This window comes from Mesitornis unicolor, unplaced genomic scaffold, assembly GCF_000695765.1.
Source record: "Mesitornis unicolor isolate BGI_N332 unplaced genomic scaffold, ASM69576v1 scaffold50487, whole genome shotgun sequence".
Classification (NCBI taxonomy): Eukaryota; Metazoa; Chordata; class Aves; order Mesitornithiformes; family Mesitornithidae; genus Mesitornis; species Mesitornis unicolor.
The window spans coordinates 62,605-85,950 of NW_010199386.1; the positions used below are offsets into that span (position 1 = coordinate 62,605).

Here is a 23,346-nt window from a genome sequence, read left to right on the forward strand (position 1 = left end):
TAGGTTTGTGTACTCCGCTGAGCTATTTCAGGCCATGTAGTCGCTGTTGCACTGAGCTGGGTTCCTCCTGTACTTGAGCTAGTCTAGGGCTAGAAGGCTGCATTGCCGCTATTATGGGGAGTTAGTACCTCTGTTTTACATCCCATTTTATTTTCTGAGAGTCATGGAGTGTAGGGGAAAGAACAAGAGCCAGATTAAGAATGTGAATGACAGGCTGCGAAGCCACGTGTTCAGCATTTTTACAGCTTTAGCTGTCCCCTCCATTTCCTCCTAAAACTCATTATGTCCCTGTTGCAATGAGGATTACAGTAACTTTCCCCAAAACTCAGATCAATGTGGATTTGCCTGCCAAAAATAGCACCAAATTTTAAATTATGATTTCCAAATATCTTATCTGTTCATACTTTTTTTTCCATCAGACCCTCTAGCAAATGCTTATTGGCATTAGAGTTCTCTGAGACTCTGAATGCTGCTGCTGAAGTTTCTGTGAATGTTCAGCTTTTGCAGACAGATTACGGCAGGAAATCAGTGTACGTGCAGAAAGAGAGAAAACTTCAAAAATCCTCTCCTGACTAGACATTGATTATTGGAATACAGTCTGTAAAAGCTGTTTCTGAATTGTAGCCCATCTCTCTCCATTTCCTCTTTGTCTCCAAGACGATTTAAGGTTTTCAGGCCTCCTGCAGCACTCACTTTGTTCATTCATTACTAGAGAAATATTTTCCTTTTGTATATGAAAAGTAATTTGTGTTTAATCCAAGGAGGAACAGATGTTCTTGGCATATCAACAGTATCAGACCAGTCTCAGAGTTCAGCTTTTCCATAACTTACTACTGTGATCCTTGGACACAACTCTGAGTCTATCTGGGTCTACATTTCACTTCTTATTGCCATTTTTAGATTTGCTATTCTAATGCAGCAAGGGTCTCATGGGGGGGGCATATCTGCTGTGATCATTGGAGAGTGAATATTCACTCTTACCTGGAGTGAATTGTCTTAACAGTAAAGCATAGTTTTATTTTTCAGAGGTGAAAAGCTCCATCTTCTAAATTAAATTAAGCTCACAGACAGCTCAGAAAAGTCCTGTACTGGCAGCAAGTCAGTGTCAGACTGTTCAAAGGAATAAACACAAACAACCACAACCTAAGCCTCATGTTTGAATTATAGTACAGGATGATACTTAAACCTGCTAGTAGGTGTTTTCTGGCCATATACTATGTTTTCTGGTAATCTTTTGTGCATTCTTTGTCTTTCAGAAGTTCTGTTGCTTTGTTTTCATCAAAGAAAATTTCCTTTTGTAGGATTATTGTAGGAAACAACATGTTAAATGTCCCTTGCCTCATAAAGGGCTACTGCTCCAAGCCCTGTTAAACAGAAGTTGGGGGTTTTTTCCAGTACTGTCAGTATGCTTTGCACTGGGCCCTGGATAACGAGCTGGGCTCATTGTGGCATAGCATTCCTTCTAAGTCATCAGTCTCAGATTCATTTATGGTTGTCTTTTGCTTCCTTATCATTAAGCAGGATAAATTCTGCCTAGCACTGAGCAATCTTGGTCTTTCCTTGATTTTATATGAAAAATGCTGAAGGGACTTAGCTGTTTATAGGAGGCTTTTGGCACTTTGTTAAAAAAGTCCCACACTTCATATGGATGTAATGTAAGAAATGGTCTTAAAGTATTCAAACTTACCAGTCTTCTCCTTACTTAAGCCAAGAAGATAATATCTTCAGATCACTTAACTAAGTGACCTGAAGACTGAGTAAATTGGGGTAGATCCATTAGGTAGTCTGTGGAAAAACTAAGTTAATCAAGATGAAGCTAATTTTGGCCTTGTAAAAGACTAAGTAGACTAAATTGAATCTTGACAGTTGTCTTCCCTGTGATGGCAGTTTCTTACAGCTAAAACACACGTAGGGATGAGCTACAGAGAATGAGCAGCACTTCCTTGAAACAGCAGCCTAACAAATATCTTCCCCAAGAGAACTTTTTCTAACTGAACTCTCCAGTGAGTGCAGTGCACTGGGTAAAATGTTAGATTATTTAGTCTAATGCAAGAAAACCTGAGAAGTGAGAAACATGATCCAGATTATTCAAATGTTCAATGATAGATGTGTCTGGATCGGTACCATTTGCTACTCTGCAAATTTTACAATTTTTTTTTCTTTTAAAGTCATGCATAATATTCTATGCACAGGAAAATCAGAATTTGGGAGGCTTGAGGCTGATGTACAAATTTTTTTAAAAAATTTTAAACAATATGTGCATGACTGAGTTGTTTCTGTGATTGTATGGGTGAGCTACTTAATTGGGTTGATGTTCCCATTTAAAATTACAATTTTCATATTGTTTTGTGATATGAAAGTAAGTATACAAGCCATTTTTTAACTTTACCAGACACAAAAAAACCCAAACAACCAACCCAGCTCCTTAACAGGGATATGCAGGGTACATTCAGCTCATCTGAAATATACAGTGATTATATACTGATGGTGATTGTAGATACTAAGCTGGAATATTAATCAGCTTTTCATCAGTGTGGCTGAACATTCTAATCAGGTTTTTATTAATAGGAAACTGAGGTGAGGAGAGGTTAATTTACTTTGGATGGACCTATATAATGAGTCAGTGTTAGTGCTTTGCTGTAGCTGTGACAATCAGAGTATACAGGCAAGACAACTAGTGGTAAGAACTGGTGTAGTTGGAAGGTAGGGCCAGCTCCCAGGCATAGCAACTGTTCTTCAGGTCTGCCTCATACCTGAAATAAGCCTTCTGATATGTGGTTGTCTCTGTCAGTTAACTATCACTGACAAGTAATTACAGGTCATATCCACCAGTAGAAAAGATGTGTCAACGGGATATTTAACCACCTGACATTCACACCAATACCTGGGTGTAATACATAGGATTACAGGTGGTCAGGAGAGCAGCAATAGGGATGCAGCATATGATGAGCTCAATCTAGTGTTGTTCTGACCCCCAATTAATAGTGTGTGTAGGAAAGTTTTGATCTTTTACAAACAAACTCTGCACTTAAGAGAGGCAGTTAATTGTGTTTCTAGCTTTCTCTAGGTATGTATCAAGCTGGAGTGCTTATTACCCAAGGACTGACTCCTGGGAGAATGCCCTTCTGTCTTATAGTTCTGCAGTAGATGACAAACAAAATCTCTGACCCACTGCAGGCTCCTCGAGAGTTCTCCAACCCCCTCTCCCAGGCGGCAGCATCATTGATTTCAAGAGGGAGGGCACGAAGCGTGGGTGGTGATAGCAGCAGCATAGGCTTGCAGCCAACGTACTTTTGTGGGCTCTAATGCTCTGCAGCCACTCGTTTTGCTGATGCTAGTCTTCTGCATATTGCTTTCTTGAACAGAGACCTAATACAGGCTCCCTTGGTGAGCAAACACTATTCAGCAAATCCTGCTGCTCCTGCTCATTGGCTCTTAACATAATTTCTCCCTCCCGGACAGCAGTGCACTTTCCTGACTTCACATCTGTTCCCCTTTCTCTCCCACTGCTTTCTATTCACACTTCTTTTCTTAGTGCAGCCTCCCCAGCATAAGTGTCTATGTTGGGAAGCCTGTAGCCCTTACAATCCGATTACTGTAGTCATTCATTGATCATTGGACAAGCAGATTAGAGTCACCTGAAAGCCTGTCAGAGTCCCTGCTGTAACCAGTTTATCAGAACAGCAAAGAGAGATGCTTTCTGGAAAACCAGTTTGTTTTGTTCCTGTCACTCTCCCATCTGGTCTGAGTGGGACCATAAAATATAACCAGGTGGAAGAAAGGCTTTCAGGTAGGAGTCTCTTCTTCCAGTCATGAGACATGCTGCCTTTAGGTTGTGGGTTGTTTTTCTTTCTTTCTCAGAATGACCTCTCTTAGACATTAATCTTTTAAAGAAGGTTATCACTGCAATAAGCAGCCTCTCTTTGAAAAGTTAATTAAGAGGGTACAGCTTTGTTTCTCTGAGATATATATTCCTGCCTAAGGTAAATGAAGTATGATTTCTTACTTTCCTACAGTGATGAAATATTTGTGACAGCTTTTCAAAGCCACTACTTATTTGAACGCATTTTGCTGTATTTCAAGTGTAACATAAATATAAAGCACTATAGAAGACTTCTCAAAATATACAAGTCTAGTCTTGTTAAAGAACCAAAAGGCATTCCAGACCAGTAGCCTGGTGGAGCCATTTGGCTGTGTAAGAATTGATTCAGAGCACTAAGTGAAAGGGAGGGGGTTTTGTTACTGTATTGAAAGGTCAGAGGTAGGCTGTCCTGAGCAGGGCTAATATTAGCCACCAAAGGAACTGTGTTCCAGTGCTTTCAAGAGTGTCCCCAAGTTCTCAGTCCAGCACTCTCTATGGGTCCCTAACAGCTGTAATCCTTGTAAGACTGAGCTGCTTTTTTTATTAATTGCCTTCTTTCAGCATCTCAGGACCAAACGTGAACCACAATGCCGGCTGAAGACCAAAAACAGGACAAAAGCAAGACATGTGTGGAAGCTTTTAATAATATAGGATTTGTGCCATCAATATAAACAATGTTCTCTAAAGACTGCTTATTGCTATAAACCATTTCCAGGACAAGGGGAACCAAATTTGGATGCAAATGAGGGAAGAGTAGTTGCAGAATGGGCAAAAAGTTAAATGGCAGGAATTGCATTAATATTTCTTATAAATGAAAAACAAAGATGAGTGAAGCGATCAAATGCTGTGAACATTAAGCTATTATGTACTGGAATTACAGAAAGCAGATGGTTATTAAAACAGTCTTAGGAATGGCCCTGCATTGTCCAAGGGGTAAACTATCCCAACTTGGATTGCCAAATTCTAGAATGTTCTAAGTTTCAGCTGAAAAGTGGAAGTCATTAAAATACATATAAAACCTGTAAACTGAATAAATGTCCGAATGATTTTGAAAGCATGGGCATGATGTTACCACAAAGATGGATTAGATAATAAAAACTCAAATAGTCAGTCAGTCATCAAACTATCTCGTAGGATTAGCTCAATTTATCAGACTCTCCAGAAATGACTGCTGGGCAGGTAGATTTGAGGTAGGAAAGCGGTAAAATGCGAGGAAGCCCTAATCAGAATCACGCACTGAAAACTGGTCCCTAAAAAGGTGATGTGCAAATATTTTTAATAGGGAAAAGGGAAGACTATGGAGAAGAGTTGAGTGTATAAGCAAGTGATACTCAGCGCCAGCAGGAAGAGAAGAGCAATAAAAGTGAGAATTAGAGAATTGCTTTATGAACAGCATATGCAGGGGGAGAAGTAGGGTTGTAGGAGAAGGAGGTCCAAGTAAGGAAAAGAGGAGATGTGCTTGCCTAAGGGGAGCATCTGTCTTTGAGTTAGGTGACTAAAGAGAAATCGGAAAATTTCAAACACATAAGCTGGTGTATGTAGAGCCATGTAGGGATGGTGAGCTCTTACAGGTATGTTTCTTCACTTTAGTTTTACAAATTCAACAGCATAGTGCTCCAACATTTAACTGGGTTGCAGCATAGAGTCCCTAGGGTAGTATGACCAAACAAACTGAAAACAAAGCTGAAAAAAACCTGAAGGCCCCCATACTGAAATTCAGCAGGTCCTGCCTTGTCTTTTAGTTCTGCAAGTCTATGTAGTTCTATTGCCCTAAAAGGCAAAAATGTCCACATAACAGAAGCAGCATAACAGAATTATTGTATGTACATTTGGGATAGAAAATATATCTAACTAGGCAGATATACCACTCTAACACCTGCTTTAGCACCTCTGAGATCTAATTTTGTCAAGCAGCAATACCTCACTTTTAGAAGATTAAGTTTTCTATTTTACAGACTGGAAAAATGAACAATACAAAGATGTCTAAGTGCCTTAATACAGGTGAGCCCTAATGAGCAGGTCATTCCTTTGCAGCTGAGAAAGGAACAGAGGGCAGGGACTGTGTATAGCTGTGTACTACTGGAGGTGTTTCCATGCAGCTTCATTTTAGTCAGGCCTTGACTGCTAGTCCACATACACAGACTGTCTTTTCGTCAGTGTAATGTCTTAGTTTGAGGTGGGGTTTTTTTATATATAAATTCATCACAAAGAGCCAACTGACTGTAAACAGTGCCATACTAGAACTACCTTATGTTGTCTGGACTTAAATGCCAAACAAGCCTTGCTTCAGAATTCCTTTCTGACACCAACTTCTACCCAGAAATACAATGTTGCTATGTTTTTTTCCGTTCTATTAGTCTAACTTCAAATGCTTTCTTGCTCTCAAGCCGAGTCTAATTTGAGGGGTTCACTAAAAGCATGCTTATCACAGCATCCTTTTGATTACTCACTCAGCAGAGTGAGCAGTACTATTTTAGTATTACCGCAGGTAACTGTTCTGTTGCCAGTGTGTATTTGCCAGAGGGGGGAAGAGCTGAAGGGGCTGTAACTCTTTAGTGCACCCTCAGGGACACTTAGGCTTCACGTGACTGCCTGTTCCTATTGTGCTTCCATTGCATTTCAGCTCATGCACAGCCCAGTTGTTTTCTTCCAGTGGAAGTGGTATCTCTATAGATCATGATACACTGCAATTAAGTTAAATTCTGCTTGTACAGCCACACAAAAAATTGAGGCTGCACATGTGAAGGTGAAATTCTGCCTCAGCAGTATGCACATTTTCACTTCAGAGCTAACCTGGCTTGATCTAGTATATGTGAAGCACCTTTTCTGCAGTTCTCCATGTCAGACTGGTATCTAATGCTGGAGAACTTGCTAGCAGTGGGTCAGCTGAGCTGCCTTAAATGCATTTGGTAGGTGTACCTGCGCTCAGGCCTTCCATGGAGTTTCTGGCTGTGGCAGGGACAGAGGAGCAATTACTTGATGTAAATAACTTGCACACAGGGTTAGTCATTAATAAGGCAGACGGTCCTGAAGGCAAAAGCAAACACCACTGGGCTGCAAAAACTTCCAGTGAGTCTGTCACTGAGGAATTTGGTCTGCTGACTGCAAAGTGATCTGCTGTGAACTCAGCTGGCTACCTTGTATCTCCTGCAGTCTAATTTGAGATTTTGACTGTTTTCTCCCAAATCCTGGTCCTTACAGCTGTAGTCAGCCTTTTGATACTGGGATTTCTGGGGTGGCATCTCTTTCAAATGCTGTGGGTTGCAGAACAAACTGAGCAGAGAAAGCAGAAGTTAAAATGCTCTGGGCCTGGTGATATCCCATTTAGAAGAAAAGACTTGAAAAAGAAAGAATGTGCATGGAGCTGCAGAACAGGTCTGGAAGACTCTCCTGCAGTAAAAGAAATACATTGCCAGACTGGATAAAGTGGAACTCAGCTTCCTTGTATGTCCCTAACCACCCTGACTTGTACAGGGTTAGGGCACTGTCAATCTTGGGTTAGCAGATTTCTGTGTAATGCAACACACAACATCTAGACTGTAACTTGGCCCGGCTCTTCAGTGAAAGCATCTCCCAAGGATATTTAAATCTCACCTTCCATCTACAAAACCAGATTATAACTGCAGAAATAAATGATGGGATGTAAATGTGTAAAGAACACTGCAAGGTCATTAAACATCAAGTTCTCATGACCTACGTTTGCAAAATGGCATACCAACCTGAGATCTTTAATAAAGCAGAAGTGTCCCTACGTGTCTCGGGAACATAAAGGTCTCATTTTTTTTATGCCCATATAAATCAAGTTTGGAATTCTTGGAAATCTTGCAGAAAATATTTTGACCATATCACTTCAGGCCTGAGACAGAAAAATACCTTATGAGAAGACAGACAGATGAGATGAGTGTCCTAATAGCAATTTTCTGCCTTATAAAATATGTTATTTTTTTAGTTGATAGCATTGTTACCATGAGACCTGGTAACAGCTGGATTTATTTACATTGAAAATATTTGGAGAGGTAGAACTCTTTTCAAGTTCAAGATCTGTGTCTGAAGCTGAGTCTTGCTTTGAGAGATTTTAGTGAAATCTGCTGCGTCTCTGAGCTTGCTCACACAGAGAGCTTTTGGAGTTAAGCATTCTCTTCAGCTCAGTTGACTTACTAGCCTCTGAGCCAAAATGGTATTTAAACGCCATAAATGGTCAATGTTGCTGAGACAGTCCTTTCGCACGGCTCAGACTAGGCATTATTTGGCAGTAAACCATATGATCCTGGCAAACAGATTCCTTGAGTATAATTAAATCTCTTATAAGACTAAACACTGCAAGTTGTTTGCAAAGTTCTGAACATAAGGCAGCAAACTCTCTACTCTTTGCATGCCTTTTTCTTGTAACCTGATCTTGTGCAGCTGAGTTATTGCACTGAAGGTGCAGATGTGCAATGCTGTAGCTGACCCCACTTGAAATGTGCACTGGACTGGACAGTCTCCAGAGGTCCCTTCCAAACTCCATTATTTGGTGTGATTCTGTGCAGTGCTGAGCATGCTGAAGTCCTGATATTTCAACAGGAGATGTCAGCATTCTGCAGCTCACGCTAAAAAGTCTTCAGTACGTCTGGGTAGGCAGTTGAACAAGAAAATTTACTAGAATAGATGCTGTCCATAAAACATTAATTGTTTTGGCTACAGGCCAGGTAGAACCCAGCCCAGCCTTTGGAAACCTTAAAGTTTGCATCCTGACCTGAGTTTTTTTCTTCACTCCAGTTTCAACAGCAAATCTGAGACTGGAAGTGCCACAGTGAAGTTACTGGGTTTTTTTTCTTCTTTCCATGTATGTAAATTTATCTATAACTTTTACCTTAGAAAGTAAAGCTGGTGGTATACTTGCAGTCAAACTGGTACATGTGAATGGTACCATTAATTTGTAGTAGGTTATTGTTCAGTTCAGCATGAATTTTACACTTCTTTTACAGGTACATCTTCAATACAATAACTCACCCTTGCTTATCAATATAAAAATGTTTACAGTTGTGTTCAAGTACCAAGTTCTGATCCAGGTCTAGGTTTTAAAAAATTCAAGTGTATTTTGGCTAAGACCCACAGCTAACGTTAAGACTCCTGCTGCAATATTTTCCAGCCTGCAGATATGTGGAGGCTAAATTTGTGTAATTGAAACCTGGATTGAGAAAAGTCAAATAATAGGAAAGCATTTTTTATCACCTTAAGTTTCTGTTAATACAGGTTAATAGATAAACAGATATTTGATATGGTAGCTTTAGATGGATTCACTTACTATTGATTACACAAACACAGGAAAACAGAGTAAGAGATTAACAGAGTTGTGTATCAGAGGCAATGTATCTCTTCCCATTGCCATCTAAATTTGCTGAGAATTTGTATTTTTGTAAGAAACCGGAAGAGTTTGAATTCTTCTTAATCTCTGTGGATTTAATGCACTAAGTGGCTCTTTTAAACATAGATTTCGAAGCCTATTAGAGTGTATTTCTAATAAAAAATGAACCTTTAGGAGTAAGGCAATGCTGTGAGAAAAGCCTGTGTTACTTTTCTTTGTAGAAAACATATGTGAGTATATAAGGTATCCTTTAAATGCTTTGCTTACTATTTCTGGTCTCCCAGGCTGTGTTTCCCACTGAGCTGTGGATCTTATTACTTGCTTTTTCCCCAACATTCATGCATATTAAAGCCTGAGGAAAGGCAAAAAAACATAGGAAGTGGGATCACTGGTGGATTTTTAAATCTATCACCCCATGATTATCAAAATCCTGTTGAAATGACAGAGACACCACTGCTCACCAGAGAATGCCCCAGCTGGACTTACGTATTTACACCAGACCACCGCTTTGTGCAAAAACTGTTAAACTTCGTGAGCTCTTAATTTTATAAGAGCCTTTGAGAATTCAGTGCTCTATAAGCAGCTTTTGAGAATTCAAAGTAACTTCTGTATTATCTTGCATTATTTGACTCACACAAAACCAACAGCTGTGGTTAAAAATTGTGGCAGCTTTTGTGAGCTACTGTAAAATAAACTAGTTGCATGGTCTGAGAATAAGTCATTGAAATGTACCTGTGTTTTATCAAGCCCACCGTATGTGTTGCTTTGGAGTATTCCTCATGAATTGCTGTGACATGGGGGGAACACCAGCAGCACCTGGTCACCTCAGCAGCAGAAGTTGACTGAGAAGGAGATGAAGAATAACTGCCCGGGGTAGATTTTTTTTTAGTCACTGTGGAAGTACTTCTATGTTGTAACTCTTGTATTCCTTCTTTTCATTCTTAGAGGTAAACCTACTCCTAATTGAAAGTAATGAGAAGTAATGAGAAGGGGGGGGTGTTAAATGGCTGTAGGCAATTAGAGCGCATTAACACAATAGGAAGAGATCAGATCTCCTCTATTTCACATCCAGTTGATTAAGATTGAGGATGTGTAGATACATAACAAAGTCATGCCCTTATAGTAACGTCAGACAAAATTTTTGTTACGTTCCAGATTTACTTCCTGATGTAAGATGTGCCATATTTTTATTGTTGGTAGTTTTGGCAGCAAAACTACCCTTCAGTGTTACGAAAGAGGTTGTTTCAGCCAGAAGCATAGTGACCTGCAGCATCTCTGAGCTTGGGGCTGTACCTGTGCTTTCTTCTTTCTTTTCCTTCCCCCTGCTTTGGTCTCAAAAGCCCCCTGTCACTGAGGAGCAGATGAATTTTGAACCTCAGCAGAATTCATGTAGTGAAAGGGACTTTGGAGGAACAAAGGAAAGCAAGCCCCAGTACTGACCTTTCGTTGTATGCAGCTTGCTTATTTGTGCCCAGTTTTTCTTATCCCCGTGCCCTCCATTCTACTGATGCAAGTCATGGCTTTTATTCCTGATGTGCGAGACTAACTAGCACCTAGCTGTGGCCAGGGAATGGGGACTTCACAGTTGTTACACTTTCTGAAGCTACCCTTTTGCAAACAGCGCCTGTGTTTTTGTGTACAGTTTTCTTTGTACCACTTTCCTGGTAAAGTATTCAGCCAAGTGTTTTCACAAGGAAGTAGAATCACTCCGTAGCTTTTCCCCATAAATGGGAACAGGAGTTATTTGCTTAATCTTGAATTAGCAGTGTTCCTTCTTTTCCCAAGTACCCCCCAAAATCAAATTCATTGCTGTTTTTCCAAACAAGAGCTGTAAAGGCTAAAATTGAAGAAGCCCTTAGGTATACTAAAATAAGCTGTGAAAATAAGCACTGCCATCTCATAGTAAAATTGTGAAATGTTAAAGCCTTCATCAGAGGAGCACTGAGTCACTGCATGGTGCTATGTAATAAACAACTAAAAACATTTACAAGCTACAGAAATTTGAAAATAGTTAACATTCAGGTTTTGTAATTTGGCCTCTGCGTGATCGTATCAGTCCCTTCTGGGAAAATGCAATGATTTTAGACTAAGACTAAATAAGTTTTCTATTACTCATATATCATAGACTTCTAGTTTTTGATACTTACCATAATAATTTTCTGTTTAAGCACAGAACTGGTCTTCATACAAGAGATGAGCATAAACCTATGTAGCGCTTACATTCAGTAAAAGCTATTTTTAAGATTTGTGCTATGCTGAGGCAGGCTCTGGCTCCCTTCATTCAATTTGACAGCTTCCCTTACAGATAATGAGCACTGATGGGTAACAATGGCAAGTTGTTCTCCATCCTTTAGTCCTGCAGGTCACTCGTTTAGGGGTAGAAGCCTACACCCCCAGTAAATCTTCTTAATGTCACTCATATTGGTTGGTCTCCACACCAGCATAGGGTCCATCTACCTGAGATAACTTCAGAAACTGAGGCCTGACTTTTTTGTAGTCTTGTTGGGTTTGTGATTTGTATATGCAGTTACCATAAAAGATTTGCTTGCTTCCTTTTAATGTTTATGCATCTCTGTGCAAGAAAGTGGTTTTATTCCAGTACATGAAACTTATTTCTGTAGCGCATATTTTGGAGGAAGTAGCATTGCTGGAAAAATTCCTTTTTGGAAATTATTTTGCTCTATCTATTCCTTTGGTAGTTGCTCACCCATTTCTTTTTAATAAGCTGAGGCTTTTACACTGTGTTGTCTTCCTTGATTACAGAAATCCATTTATTTATTCCATCCAAGGAACAGGCATGTCAGTCTAATAAAGCAAAGAGCCAGTCGTGAGGGATGTGGAGTGCTGCTGGTACTTAATGCTGTTTGTAGCAGGGCTCAGCTTGGTTTGTTCTGGGAGAATTGCTGTTAGAGCCACTACTAGCCAATTTGTTTCCTGCTTACTGTTATCTTTCTCATGGGAGGTGTTTCAGCTCTTTTTTTGTTATCTGTCCTTCTCTGAAGGTTTGAAGTTCCCTGTTAATACCCCAAGTCTTTTTCTCTGTTGGTCTAGAATCACATCTCTGCTTTTATTTTCCTTTTCCAGCTCTCCTTTTATTATATGTCTGCCTTGTTGATTTGCAATGTTATGAATTATTTCAATAAAAGGTGTAACAGAGACATTATCATTTAAATGTCTTTTTCTTTCTTTTTTTTTCTATGACTCTTTTGCATCCAATTACTTCCTTGTTTTTTACTTTTTCTCCTTTCTGCTGCTTCTTATCCACCTTTTTCCCACTATATGGATTTCTGCTTTCCCTCCCAGGTCTGTTTCAGTTTGAGATAGATGGATTTTCTGCAAGGCATTAGAGTAGTGAAGGAGCATGTGCTGATATTGCTCAGTACAGCAGTTGTTTGAAGCTTTCTCCCTGAGTAAACAGAGGAATATGGTGAACCACAGGAGTTTATTACTGCAGATGGGTTTGACCAAACTTCATGGCTATTTTCTGTACTACATTAGTCGCTTACAAGCAGGTGCTGCAGAAAGCCCTAAAACTGTTCAGTGTGGCCTGATGGTGAATCAGGCATTTCAGAGTAGTAAGTCTATAACACCGAGCTGAGTGGGTCTCAGTCACGTCCCATATTTCCATTCTCACATGCATCAATGTCTCACTGCTAAGTGCCAAGAAAAGACCTATGACATAAGTCAGCAAGACAAGATTTTGGCTAGAAAAAGCTTTGCTAGAGAAGACGAAAAACTTCCTCTCCAGGCAGCTTCCAAATTTACATTGAGCTCAAATAACCTTGGAATCAGCTTAAGTTTTTGCCTGCAGGAGGTTCAGTGGACTTTCTCAGTGAAGTGCTTTCAGCTTTTCTAACCACCATACTGTTATGAATCGTGGTTTTTTTCCAGACTGACACTGTGTGTTGCTTTAATACTATTTTGGATTATTTTGATATACCTTTGAAAATTTCAAAAGTAGAAATAAGCAAAATGAGGCTATTTTCATGTATGGAATTCAGAAGTAGGGTTGGCATTTTAAAGGCAAGACGTAAGAGGTCTGCACTCAAGCTAAACAAAACAAAAAGTGTATCCAAGTGACCAATAAATATTTATGACTTCTTACATTTGGTCATGATCACTACTTTGGCTTCAAATGTGTCTTTGCTCAGGTCTTCTTTCCTGGTGTAGCATACCATATAGGTCACAGTTAAATGATTTTACTTTGTAGCTTCTGAATCTAAGACAGAGGAGACCATTGTGGATACTGAAAATTACATATGTATCACTGCTAGATTTTATTTTTAAGAGTGATTAATTTAACTCCAGCACTCATCATGTGATTGTACAGGAAAAAAAAAGAAAAAGAAAAAGCCCTGATACAGCTGTTTGTTTTGTGATATCTATTGATAACTTCAGGTTTCAGTCTTTCCCATCATCAACCAGTTGGCTAAGTGTAATACAGAAGAGGAGTATGGTGAATTGAAACCCATTTGATATTGACTGCCTAACAATCTAAATGGACTGTGGTTTCATACAGAGTGGTGAATCCTATATTCCTATGAATTCACATTTTTAACTCATCAATCATGAGAACGGCAATTTGTAACATATCTTAAGTTTTTTATGTGAACTTAGAAGTGACTAAAAGCATTGTATTGTTTGTTACAAGTTGTTGTTTTGGGGTTGGTTTTTTTTGCACCTGAGCTTGTAAACTCTGGGAAAATGAGTGTAAATTTCTGTGTGATAGTTTATGATATTTGTTAATACTGATTTAGGAGGATCTCTAGATGAAGGACAGTTCCATTCCCATTTCTTGCCTTTCTGCTTGGACTACTGGCAACACAAAACAACTATATTGGGTGGTTTCAGTGACTTTTTTCCTTCTGAGAGCTGAAACAAGACCACTGACTTGAAATCAGTTTGAACCCAAGGTCAGTTAAAATTCATCCTGAAAATTCCACTAAGAGACCCCTTTTGTTCTCCTTTTGACTTCCCAGAAAAGAAAAGCAGCAAGAAGGCAGAAAAAAGTGCACAGGCTGCTAAGTTAAACAAGACTTTTGCACCCATCTTCCTTAAAGGCCTGAGTGACCTCAAAGTGATGGATGGAAGTCAAGTGATAATGACTGTGGAGGTATCAGGTGCGTAGCTATAGTACAGTATTATTTACAAATTTTAAGTCCTGCTACAATGTGCTTTTTCCCATTGTTCTTTTAGCAGTTGTCTTTATATTTGAAAATAATATTTTAAAAACCTCAATTTTTTAAAAGTGAAAGCTTTGTCTAATCTGGTCTTCAGGGTGAATAAATATTTTCCAGCGTTAATGTGTTCAAACCTGTACAAGTGTTTCTTTATTGAAATAATAATAATAATCAGGTTATTCTTAGGTCTTCCTGTTAAACTAAAACTACATCTCAGCAGACTTGTAATAGTTTTGTTGCACACCAACTTGACAGCTGGTGTAAGATTAGTGCTGCAGGAAAGAGCAGTCCTGGCATGAGCTTTGGTAATAGAAACTCTTGATAACCACTTTCATGAGATCTAGAACTCATTCTCTCTCTCTGTTGTATACATGCTTCCCTTACTCATTGGTATTTTAACTGTAGTAAGAAGGATTTAGAACTATTCCACGTTACACAGCATCAACAGAGTTAATGAAATTCCTGAATGTTTTGAAGATGAAATTGCAGAATCAGGTGGCAGAAAACAACCTACCCTGTTCATTTTCTTAAGCAATATATGGGGACTTTTTGTGTCTTATTTTTGTTGTATCCTATTTTTCAGCTAACCCACCTCCTGAAATTATCTGGCTGCATAATGGCAAAGAAATCCAGGAGACAGAAGATTTCCACTTTGAGAAGAAAGGCAATGAGTACAGTCTGTACATCCAGGAAGTATTTCCTGAAGACACAGGCAAATACACCTGTGAAGCCTGGAATGAATTAGGAGAAACTCAAACCCAGGCTACATTGACAGTACAAGGTATAAAGTTCTTCTCCACCTTAGAAAATGTTGAAAGGAAATAATTCTAATGTGCTGGAGGAGTGGCTATTTAAAGTACATGAGTGTTTATAAGGTCTGCTGTGAAGGATGCTAGGAGTTCTCAGTCTCAGCATCTGAATTAAAAAGGATATTGAGCAGAAGTAGCTTTAAAAAAGTCTTTTCACTCTGGAACATTATGTTACTATTTCAAAAATGCATTCCTGTGGCCTATTCCTAGGGACAGTGCAAAATTTCTGCTAAATGCAGCTTCAGATTATAACTATAAGGCTTACTTAGCTCTGGACTTCATGTAAACCATTTAATGATGTTTTTCTTTCTAATTAGAGCCCTGAGTATTTGGAAAAGCTGTCTGGGAGCCATGTATCCTGACTTTAATATTAGCATTTTAGTGGTAGCTGGTGACGAACACATGATTTCTGCATTTGAGAACTAACTGCAAAAAATTGCCTTTCCATCTCTGCGTATGATTTAAATCCCACAGTACATTGAAGTACCTAAGAACTTCCTGTAACAGAGCATTCACTACCTTCATGACATAGGATTTTCTCTAATCTTACTGCATGCCAACATTTTTCCATAGTCATTACTGAAAATTATTGGAAATCAATGGGAACTTCTATTATTTTTAATGTAAAGAATCTTAACCCCAGGTTTTCCAAGATCTGTGCCTCCAGGGGTGAGTCTGTAGTCTGTTGTCACTGTCTGCTCTGAATTCAGGCATTTCCCTATTCTCTAAGCTCTCCTGAAAGCTAGTGTCAGGATCATTCTTCTATATTAAATGCAATTTTATGCAATTGTTAACGATGATTTACTGCATGAGCTCTCAACTGCACAGCAGTAGTAGTACTATCACTTGCCCTTAAAGCTGTTCCTACCCGTATCCTCTAAGGACAAATCTTCAAGATTCCTTTTAGGGTAGCTTTAAAGTCACTTTGTTTTGCTCTTAACATAAGCCTGGATCAAGCCAGTAAAGTGGCAAGTAAATGATTAATTTTGTTACCAAATTTAAAACCTGACTTCTTTTCCGGTTAAAAACTTATACCGTCTATGTTCAAAATAACTTTGCTTGTCTCTAATTGTTTCCCTTGAAATTAGTTAGCTTATTAGTTACGTTCAAGCTTGGCATTTTCTCCTGATTTGTAAACTGTGTTTGTAAACTACAGAACCTCAGGATGGTATTCAGCCCTGGTTCATTAGCAAACCAAGATCAGTGACAGCAGCTCCTGGGCAAAATGTCCTTATATCCTGTGCCATTGCTGGAGATCCCTTCCCCACTGTTCACTGGTTTAAAGATGGGCAAGAAATAATGCCGGGAACAGCCTGTGAAATGCTGCAAAATGAAGACATCTTCACACTGATCTTGAGGAATGTGCAGTCTCGTCATGCAGGGCAATATGAAATTCAGCTCAGGTATGTTTGCCATAAAAAGAGCTTGTTCCCTTGGACCATTTAGTAATACTTACAAGAGTACCTTCCTTTTCACACAGAACAGTAAGGTACTAAAGGAACTAAATATTTCTGAGGGATGAAAAGAACTAAAAAAACTCAAAGAGGAAAGAGCAAACACAAGAGAAATTAGAAAGAGTGACAAGGCAATATAGAGTTTCCTTTTGGGATCCTGAAAAACAAAGATTTGTAAGCAGCAGTATGGGAAGCAATCTGGGTATCTAGCAAGGGAAACCACAATTGATGTCTTAATTTTGGAGCCATTGTCTGTCATGTGTGGCATCTCTTTTGATATTTGTAAGGATGCCTGCTTTCCATGGGAACAACCTGACCAGAAAGGTCCATTCCACAGGATTACAATCCATACCTTTAAGAGGAGAAAGTGTTTCCTGGCCATATTTGAAATGTCTGAATTCCATATGGAAGCTGTAGTCTCCTTGTTCTGATGTGTCTTTGAAATGAGGCACCCTGATGCTTTGAACTCCTTGTTCCTTTGAATTCCTACAAAGTTTGGAAGAGCTGGTTTTGACTTTTTTGTTTTTGTTAAAATAACTGTCCTTTAAATGAAGAATCAGATTTGCTGGGTTTTTACCTTGTAGAAAGTGCCACAGCATTTTCCACCTCCAGTGGTGAATATTGAGCATAAATACATATCCCTCATGTGGTTACAGAAAACTTACTGTACAACTTCAAACTGATGTTATCATTCTGTGCTATTTACTGTGCATAGATGTATTACCTTACTTCACTAACATTTGTGAGTTTCTTTATTAAAATTTATTTAACCATCACGGACATTGAATCCATTACACTGGAAGAAAATTTATCTGCTCTGCTTCAAATGCTGGCTTTTTACTCCAGACGGACTAGTCCAGTAGGCAGTTTAGACAGATTCTGCCTAGTATTACAGTGTTAGAAATGCAGTTCTGCACTGCTTGCACTTGCCTGTTTTAAGGTGGGTTTTTGTCTTTTTTTCAAGCTATAAACAAGTTATATACTTCAGTCTAGTACAAAATTCAAAAGCTGAGTTGTCCTTTGCCTGCTCTCAACTAAATTACTTCTGTCTTCCTAACCCAAGGATGGAAGGCATTTCTTAATAAATTTAACCCATTTAGCCTCTAAACAGTGATCTTAATTTTTTTATACTTTATTTCCCAGCCAGTGTCAGAAATGCAGTAAAGTTGTTGCCCAAATGATGGACACATCACTATGTAGATGTCTAGCCCTAAGGTATGTTCCCATAGACTACCACTGGCTGGGTTAGAAATACCAGTTTAATTTCATTAAGGTCACTAAACTCTATGTGAGAGAGCAGGCCAAACTGTGAGAATTGCTACTTTCTACTTGGTAACATTTCCACACTTCAGTTTGTGTGCCCTGGACACGGGGAACTTCTCTTATGATGTGCTGGTGGTTTCACTTGAGTTGAAAGAGAATGAGAGATTTCAGCAACACTTCAGGGATGGAAGAAGGAAAGAGAACAGGAAGAACAAAGGGGAGCCAAGAGGGTTTTGGGAAGACTTTGTTGTGGCTGAACAAGTCAAGCTTAATGATCAATGTAATTGGTGATCACCCAGGCCCAATTCATCACTGAAGACATTTGTCAAAGTGGAAGCCTGACAACATCATAACTCTAGAACATAACAGAATGTATGCTTAGAGAATGAATCATTCAGAAAATTAGTGGAGAAGAACAATTTTTTGGGGGGTGGAAAGAAATAAAGTTGTACCTAGAAAACAACAGAGCAGATTACGTGCTAGTTTCAGTTATGCCCTAATCCTTTTACTAGAGAAATAACTGGGGATCTCACAAAGATCAGTGCATTTATGTTGGCTTTTTCTAATCCATAATGAATAAAGCTATGTTGCAATTAGAGCAAGGGGAGTGCTGATACCTCTCTTCATTCTGCTGTCATTTGTAAAATTTCAGTTACTGTTCAGGATACAGAAAGCCATACAATTTTAGGTGATTGCTTATATACTATGAATAACAGACTCAGGAAATCCATGGAACCAAATGTCACCTGTGTAACTTCAAATTTGCAATAGAGCTAAAATAATTTTCAGCAGCAAAAGATCTTGTCTAAATAGCTTTTGAACAGCCTGCATTCATCTCGGATACTTGATTGAGAACTGTTTATACATTCAGAAACAGTCTTAACAGTACCTGAGAGGAGGAGAGCTGCGTTTAGTGTCTTTCTCTCAAAAACTCCTACGAAGTCCATTAAAAATACGAAATAACTGAGAAACCACAAGTCAATTCACTTAAAAGTTTATAGAGAAGTTGACAGTGGGCTATTTTTAAACATAATCATTTTCTTTTCAAATAAAATGGGCAGCTTCTTTTCATATATTAATTTTAGAAGCATGTTGCATAGCTGCTTTTAGGGAGTCATTCCTTCTCCAACTCCCTTAATTTAGTCTGGGCATTATTTCCTACCAGTGTTAATTACTTTCCAATTGTCTTCTCCATTATTCTTAAGCTCTAAATTCTGTTCTAATACCTCCACAATTCTCCTTTTGTATTAGGTACTCATAAATTAAAACTCTGGTCTTAAAACTTTGGGTCTAGCAGAAGATCTATTTGTCTCTTCCTAGTTCTTTCTCCTGTCATTGGAGACAGCTGACAAGGGTGTGTAGCCCAGCGTAATCCTAGTGTGATCCATCAGTTATTGCTCATTGGCTTTCTGTCTTTACCTCCCTCAGCATCATTTAGGATATTTTTGATTTGATGTTTGATTTGGCTTTTACTATACAGCAGACTACTAAATCTGGCTTTTATGAGAGTAGTCCTTGTAGCCTCTCCTGGTCCATGTTGTAAACCTACACCAACCTCTGATTCCTCTCCATTTGCATTCTTCATTTTAACTGTCCTAATAGTGTTCCATTGAGCCTGTTATTGCTCAGGCTTCAAGGAATGGTGTTGCATAAATATAAAAAGAAAAAAAAATCACCCATTACTGTGGGAGAAATTGAAATTTGAATCTATTGAAATCTGAATATTTTACAGCCTGCAAAATGCTGGCCCATGCAGTTGAGGGTTAAGAAATCAGTCAGTGTCTCTGTGAAAGCATTGTGATGGGAAATAACAATCCTTTTTTGACTCAGAAAACCACAGACATCTTTTTCTCCTCCTGTCCTTTGCATCGTTCCAGTGATGCAAGCGCTGGTATCCTTTTATCCCAGTATGACCTTCTCAAGTTCTTTCAGTCAGTGTGCACATCGGAAATGAATAGGTGAGCAAAGAAATTTGGAGTACTGGACAGAGACTGCATTTGTTGAGCAAAGTCTTTATCTTTGTAAGAGCACAGTCAACATGAGAGACCTCAGGAATCACCCTGCAGTTCCTTAAACAAATCATTTGCTTTGTTAACCTTTGTCTTCTCAGACGCTGAGTATCTGTCTTCCATAAAAGTTGGTTAGTGTTGATTCATGCTATTTATAGATTTTGATAATCTGATTAAAATCAGAGATAAACATTCATCTTATAAATCAGTGGTATCTCAAATACTCTGCAATTCAGGTTATATAAAAAGCAGTTTTAAGATTACATTCCATTACGCCGAACTTTCTTTCTTTCTTTCTTTCTGTAAAATACCATTTCCAAACCTTGTTTTCTGCTATCAACACATTGTCTATTTTTAGGAAAGGAAACCATGATCTCTTCCTGTTCCATTCTCCCAATTAATGCTGTAAAATGCAAATAAAGTGATTGGTCTTTCAGGTATAAAAAGCCTTTGGCCAAACCCTCAAGTGAAGTAAATCAGTGCATCCCCTTTGAAGCCAGTAGAGCTGCTCTGCTTTATGTCATCTAAAGTTGTGGCCCAGTAGATTAGTTGCTTGCTTTGGTATTAAAGTTTCATGGAGTCTGGACTTTCTCTCCATTTAACTAACTCACAAAAGAACTGCAAAACCTTGTGCTGAGGCTTTGCAGTTACCTGCACTGAAGCACCAGCTATAGCTAGGGATCAATTTCTTCACTGCTTTCAGTTCATTCTTTTGAAAGTGTAATTTACTCTGCAATACTTGTTTCACACTTGGTAGGCCAGGAGGAATTTTCAGTGAGTCCCCACACTATAATTAACAGCACTTTTTTCCCTCTTCCTCCAGAGGGTGCTTCCTAGGGACACGCAGACAATAAGTCTCATCAAAGGTTCAGTGGAAATATTTGAGTAGATTCTGCCAAGAAACTAGTATTTCAAGATATTTTGAACACAAAAGCCATTCCAGGGAAAACTGATCCCACAATAGGACAGAGAGCTATTTTTAAAATTGCTTCAGGCTTTGCAGCTGGGGTTTTATTTGGTTTTGGTGGGTTTTTTTAATTATTATTATTCCTTGACATTTTAAAGATAAGTCCTGCACGTGGGCATTCTACAGAACAATCCTGCAAAAGTCAACACTTCCAGACAATTCTTTGCAGCACAGCTACTAAACATAGGTTTTATCCATGTCTATCATTATTCCACAGTAACCAAGCCACTAAGATCTGTCTTTGTCTTAGGGTTTTGTGGATAAAATGCCAACATGGAGAACCTCAAGTAATATTGTTGTTGCCAAGATTCAAAACAGCAGAGACGTGAAGGACTTGAAGTTGTGCTTGTGTACTGCAAAACTCTATTTTTTTCTAACAGCCCCCATGTATCTTGCCTAGATTCTGAAATTGCGTAAATGTAAAAATATTTACAAAGTTTCCATAATTATTCTTGATTGAATTTAGCATCTAAACCATCCAGTCCTTCTTAATTTTTCTTGGCTTGTTTCTCTTTTTCCATCTTGTGATCTCCAAGGTGGGTCAATGTTATTAACTTCACTGTTTTAGACTCCGCAGCTGAATTCAGAAGAGAAAATTCTGTTCTCTCTGCTCCTAAGATCAGTAACAAAACTCACTTTGATCTCACTGGGAGCCAGACTTGCCCTGAGAATGCTACACTTTTGAACAGGGATATGATGAATCAGACACAGACTCAAGGTTTGTATCCAGTGGTCTAGTTTTCAGCTATTCACTTGAATCAGAAATCATAATTAAGATAAAAAACACACCTTGTGAATAATTTTTCATCTTGGTACTTCTATGTCCCACTGTTGCCATAATTTTTAAGTACTTCCTAAGGTTTTAAAAATAGATAGAACAAAATGCTCTCCTGCTTTCTTACCCCCTCCTTTATTTTCCAAGCCCTGTGAGACATAGCATAGTTTAGAGACGTTTACTTTGCCTTCCTTATTTGCTTCTTTGCATATATGAAGAATTTGCAGCGGGAAAGATGCATTATAGAAATGGGTCCTGCAGAAATGCTATTATTCTTCACAATGCTCAGGACTGTATCCCTAGATCTCTCTCCTAGGGAGTGCCGTCTGCTACTTCAACCTCTCCCACTGGTGACACAGTTCTTGTGGGCAAATATTTCTGCCATATAGTCATGACAGAAGCTGAGCAGTGGTGCCTCCCTGTTTGATGTATGCTGTAAATTGTATATACTTCAGCTTGCAAGGCTTCTCCTTCTTTGCCAGCTTTGGATTGGTTTTAAGTCCTAAAGGAAGAGTAATTGGGCTCTAGGAGACTCACAGGAGGGATCTCAGCGTAAACCAACAGCCTGCTAACAGCCCTGTGGCACTGGTAAATAAGAAAATACTTGACCTTTTTTTAAAGGTTTCTGAGAAGTGGGGAAAAAAAATCTTGAGTTTCAATAGTGGCAAAACAGGTCAGTTTGAAAGGCATTGTTTGAAGATATCAGGTCTTCAGCAGTGTTGATACCCTGCCATCATTTAATGCCACTCAGTATGATGGGAGGAGGTGACATGCAGTTCTTCCTATTTATTCTTCCATTTGTCTTTCCTTCTTTCTATTTCTCTTGCTTCCAAATGCAGGTCACATATAAGAGGAAGTAAGAATGGCCGATCTCCAGTGCAGGACTGAGTTAAATGCTCACTGCATTGAGCTGAATCCTTTCCTGACACTTGGACAGTTTCTGTTTGGTACTCAGATGTTCTCTACTCTTTTGTATTGAAGGAAATTTGGGTTGTAACTTTCAGTGCTGTCCTTATGGATTGCCTTCAATAACAGTTTCTAGGGTACATATTCTGACATATAAAGTGTTGAAAACATCTTTATGGCTTCTTGTTGTTAACAGTCTTAAGGTCAAATTAGACGTGCTCCCGTCAGCAGGGTCTTTACTTTGCAATCCAGTTACTTTGGTCAACCCCATCAATTTCTTCTTGGTGTTAAAGACCCAATTTTCATGTTAGGCAGATCCACTGTTTCATTTTCTAAAGCAACAGAAAGCATGGAAAATCCATCTGAAAAGGTGATGGCACTAATTGCTATTATAAAAACATAACTTAGTGCTGCATCTGTGTTAATGATCTTGCCTACTGTGTGATTTCATTGCAAGTGGCAAACAGGTGAAATTAGCGTTTATTCACCTAGAAAGAATCATATCTAGGAATATATTTCCATGCACTATTTAAAAGAACAGGCCAGACAATATGTTTTTGGCAAACTAACAGAAAGGCACTCCTGACTCTCTGTTTTAAACTTCAGGGCCAATTGGAGTTGAAGGTGCTCTTATCAAGCAAGTCTTTTGAAAGAACACAGCTGGGAAAACCTGCCTTTCTTTCCTTCCTACCCCTGCCACACATGTGTTTTGTTCATGTCCGGGAAATGTTTTCAGTAGCAAAAATTCTTTTTGTTTGAAAAAGAAAAATAATC

At 38.8% G+C, this 23,346-nt stretch overlaps 1 protein-coding gene across 1 annotated transcript in view; it reads left to right on the plus strand.

The window, feature by feature from the left end:
* Window positions 1–23,346, plus strand: part of LOC104544526 (myosin light chain kinase, smooth muscle) — a gene marked incomplete at its 3' end in the record, with an annotated part of 105,792 nt that overhangs the window by 49,827 nt on the left and 32,619 nt on the right. Inside the window, exons 11-13 of the mRNA XM_010189425.1 lie at window positions 14,189–14,329; window positions 14,973–15,170; window positions 16,355–16,601. Of these exons, the coding sequence (XP_010187727.1) occupies window positions 14,189–14,329; window positions 14,973–15,170; window positions 16,355–16,601 (586 nt within the window). The remainder of the gene's footprint in view (window positions 1–14,188; window positions 14,330–14,972; window positions 15,171–16,354; window positions 16,602–23,346) is intronic.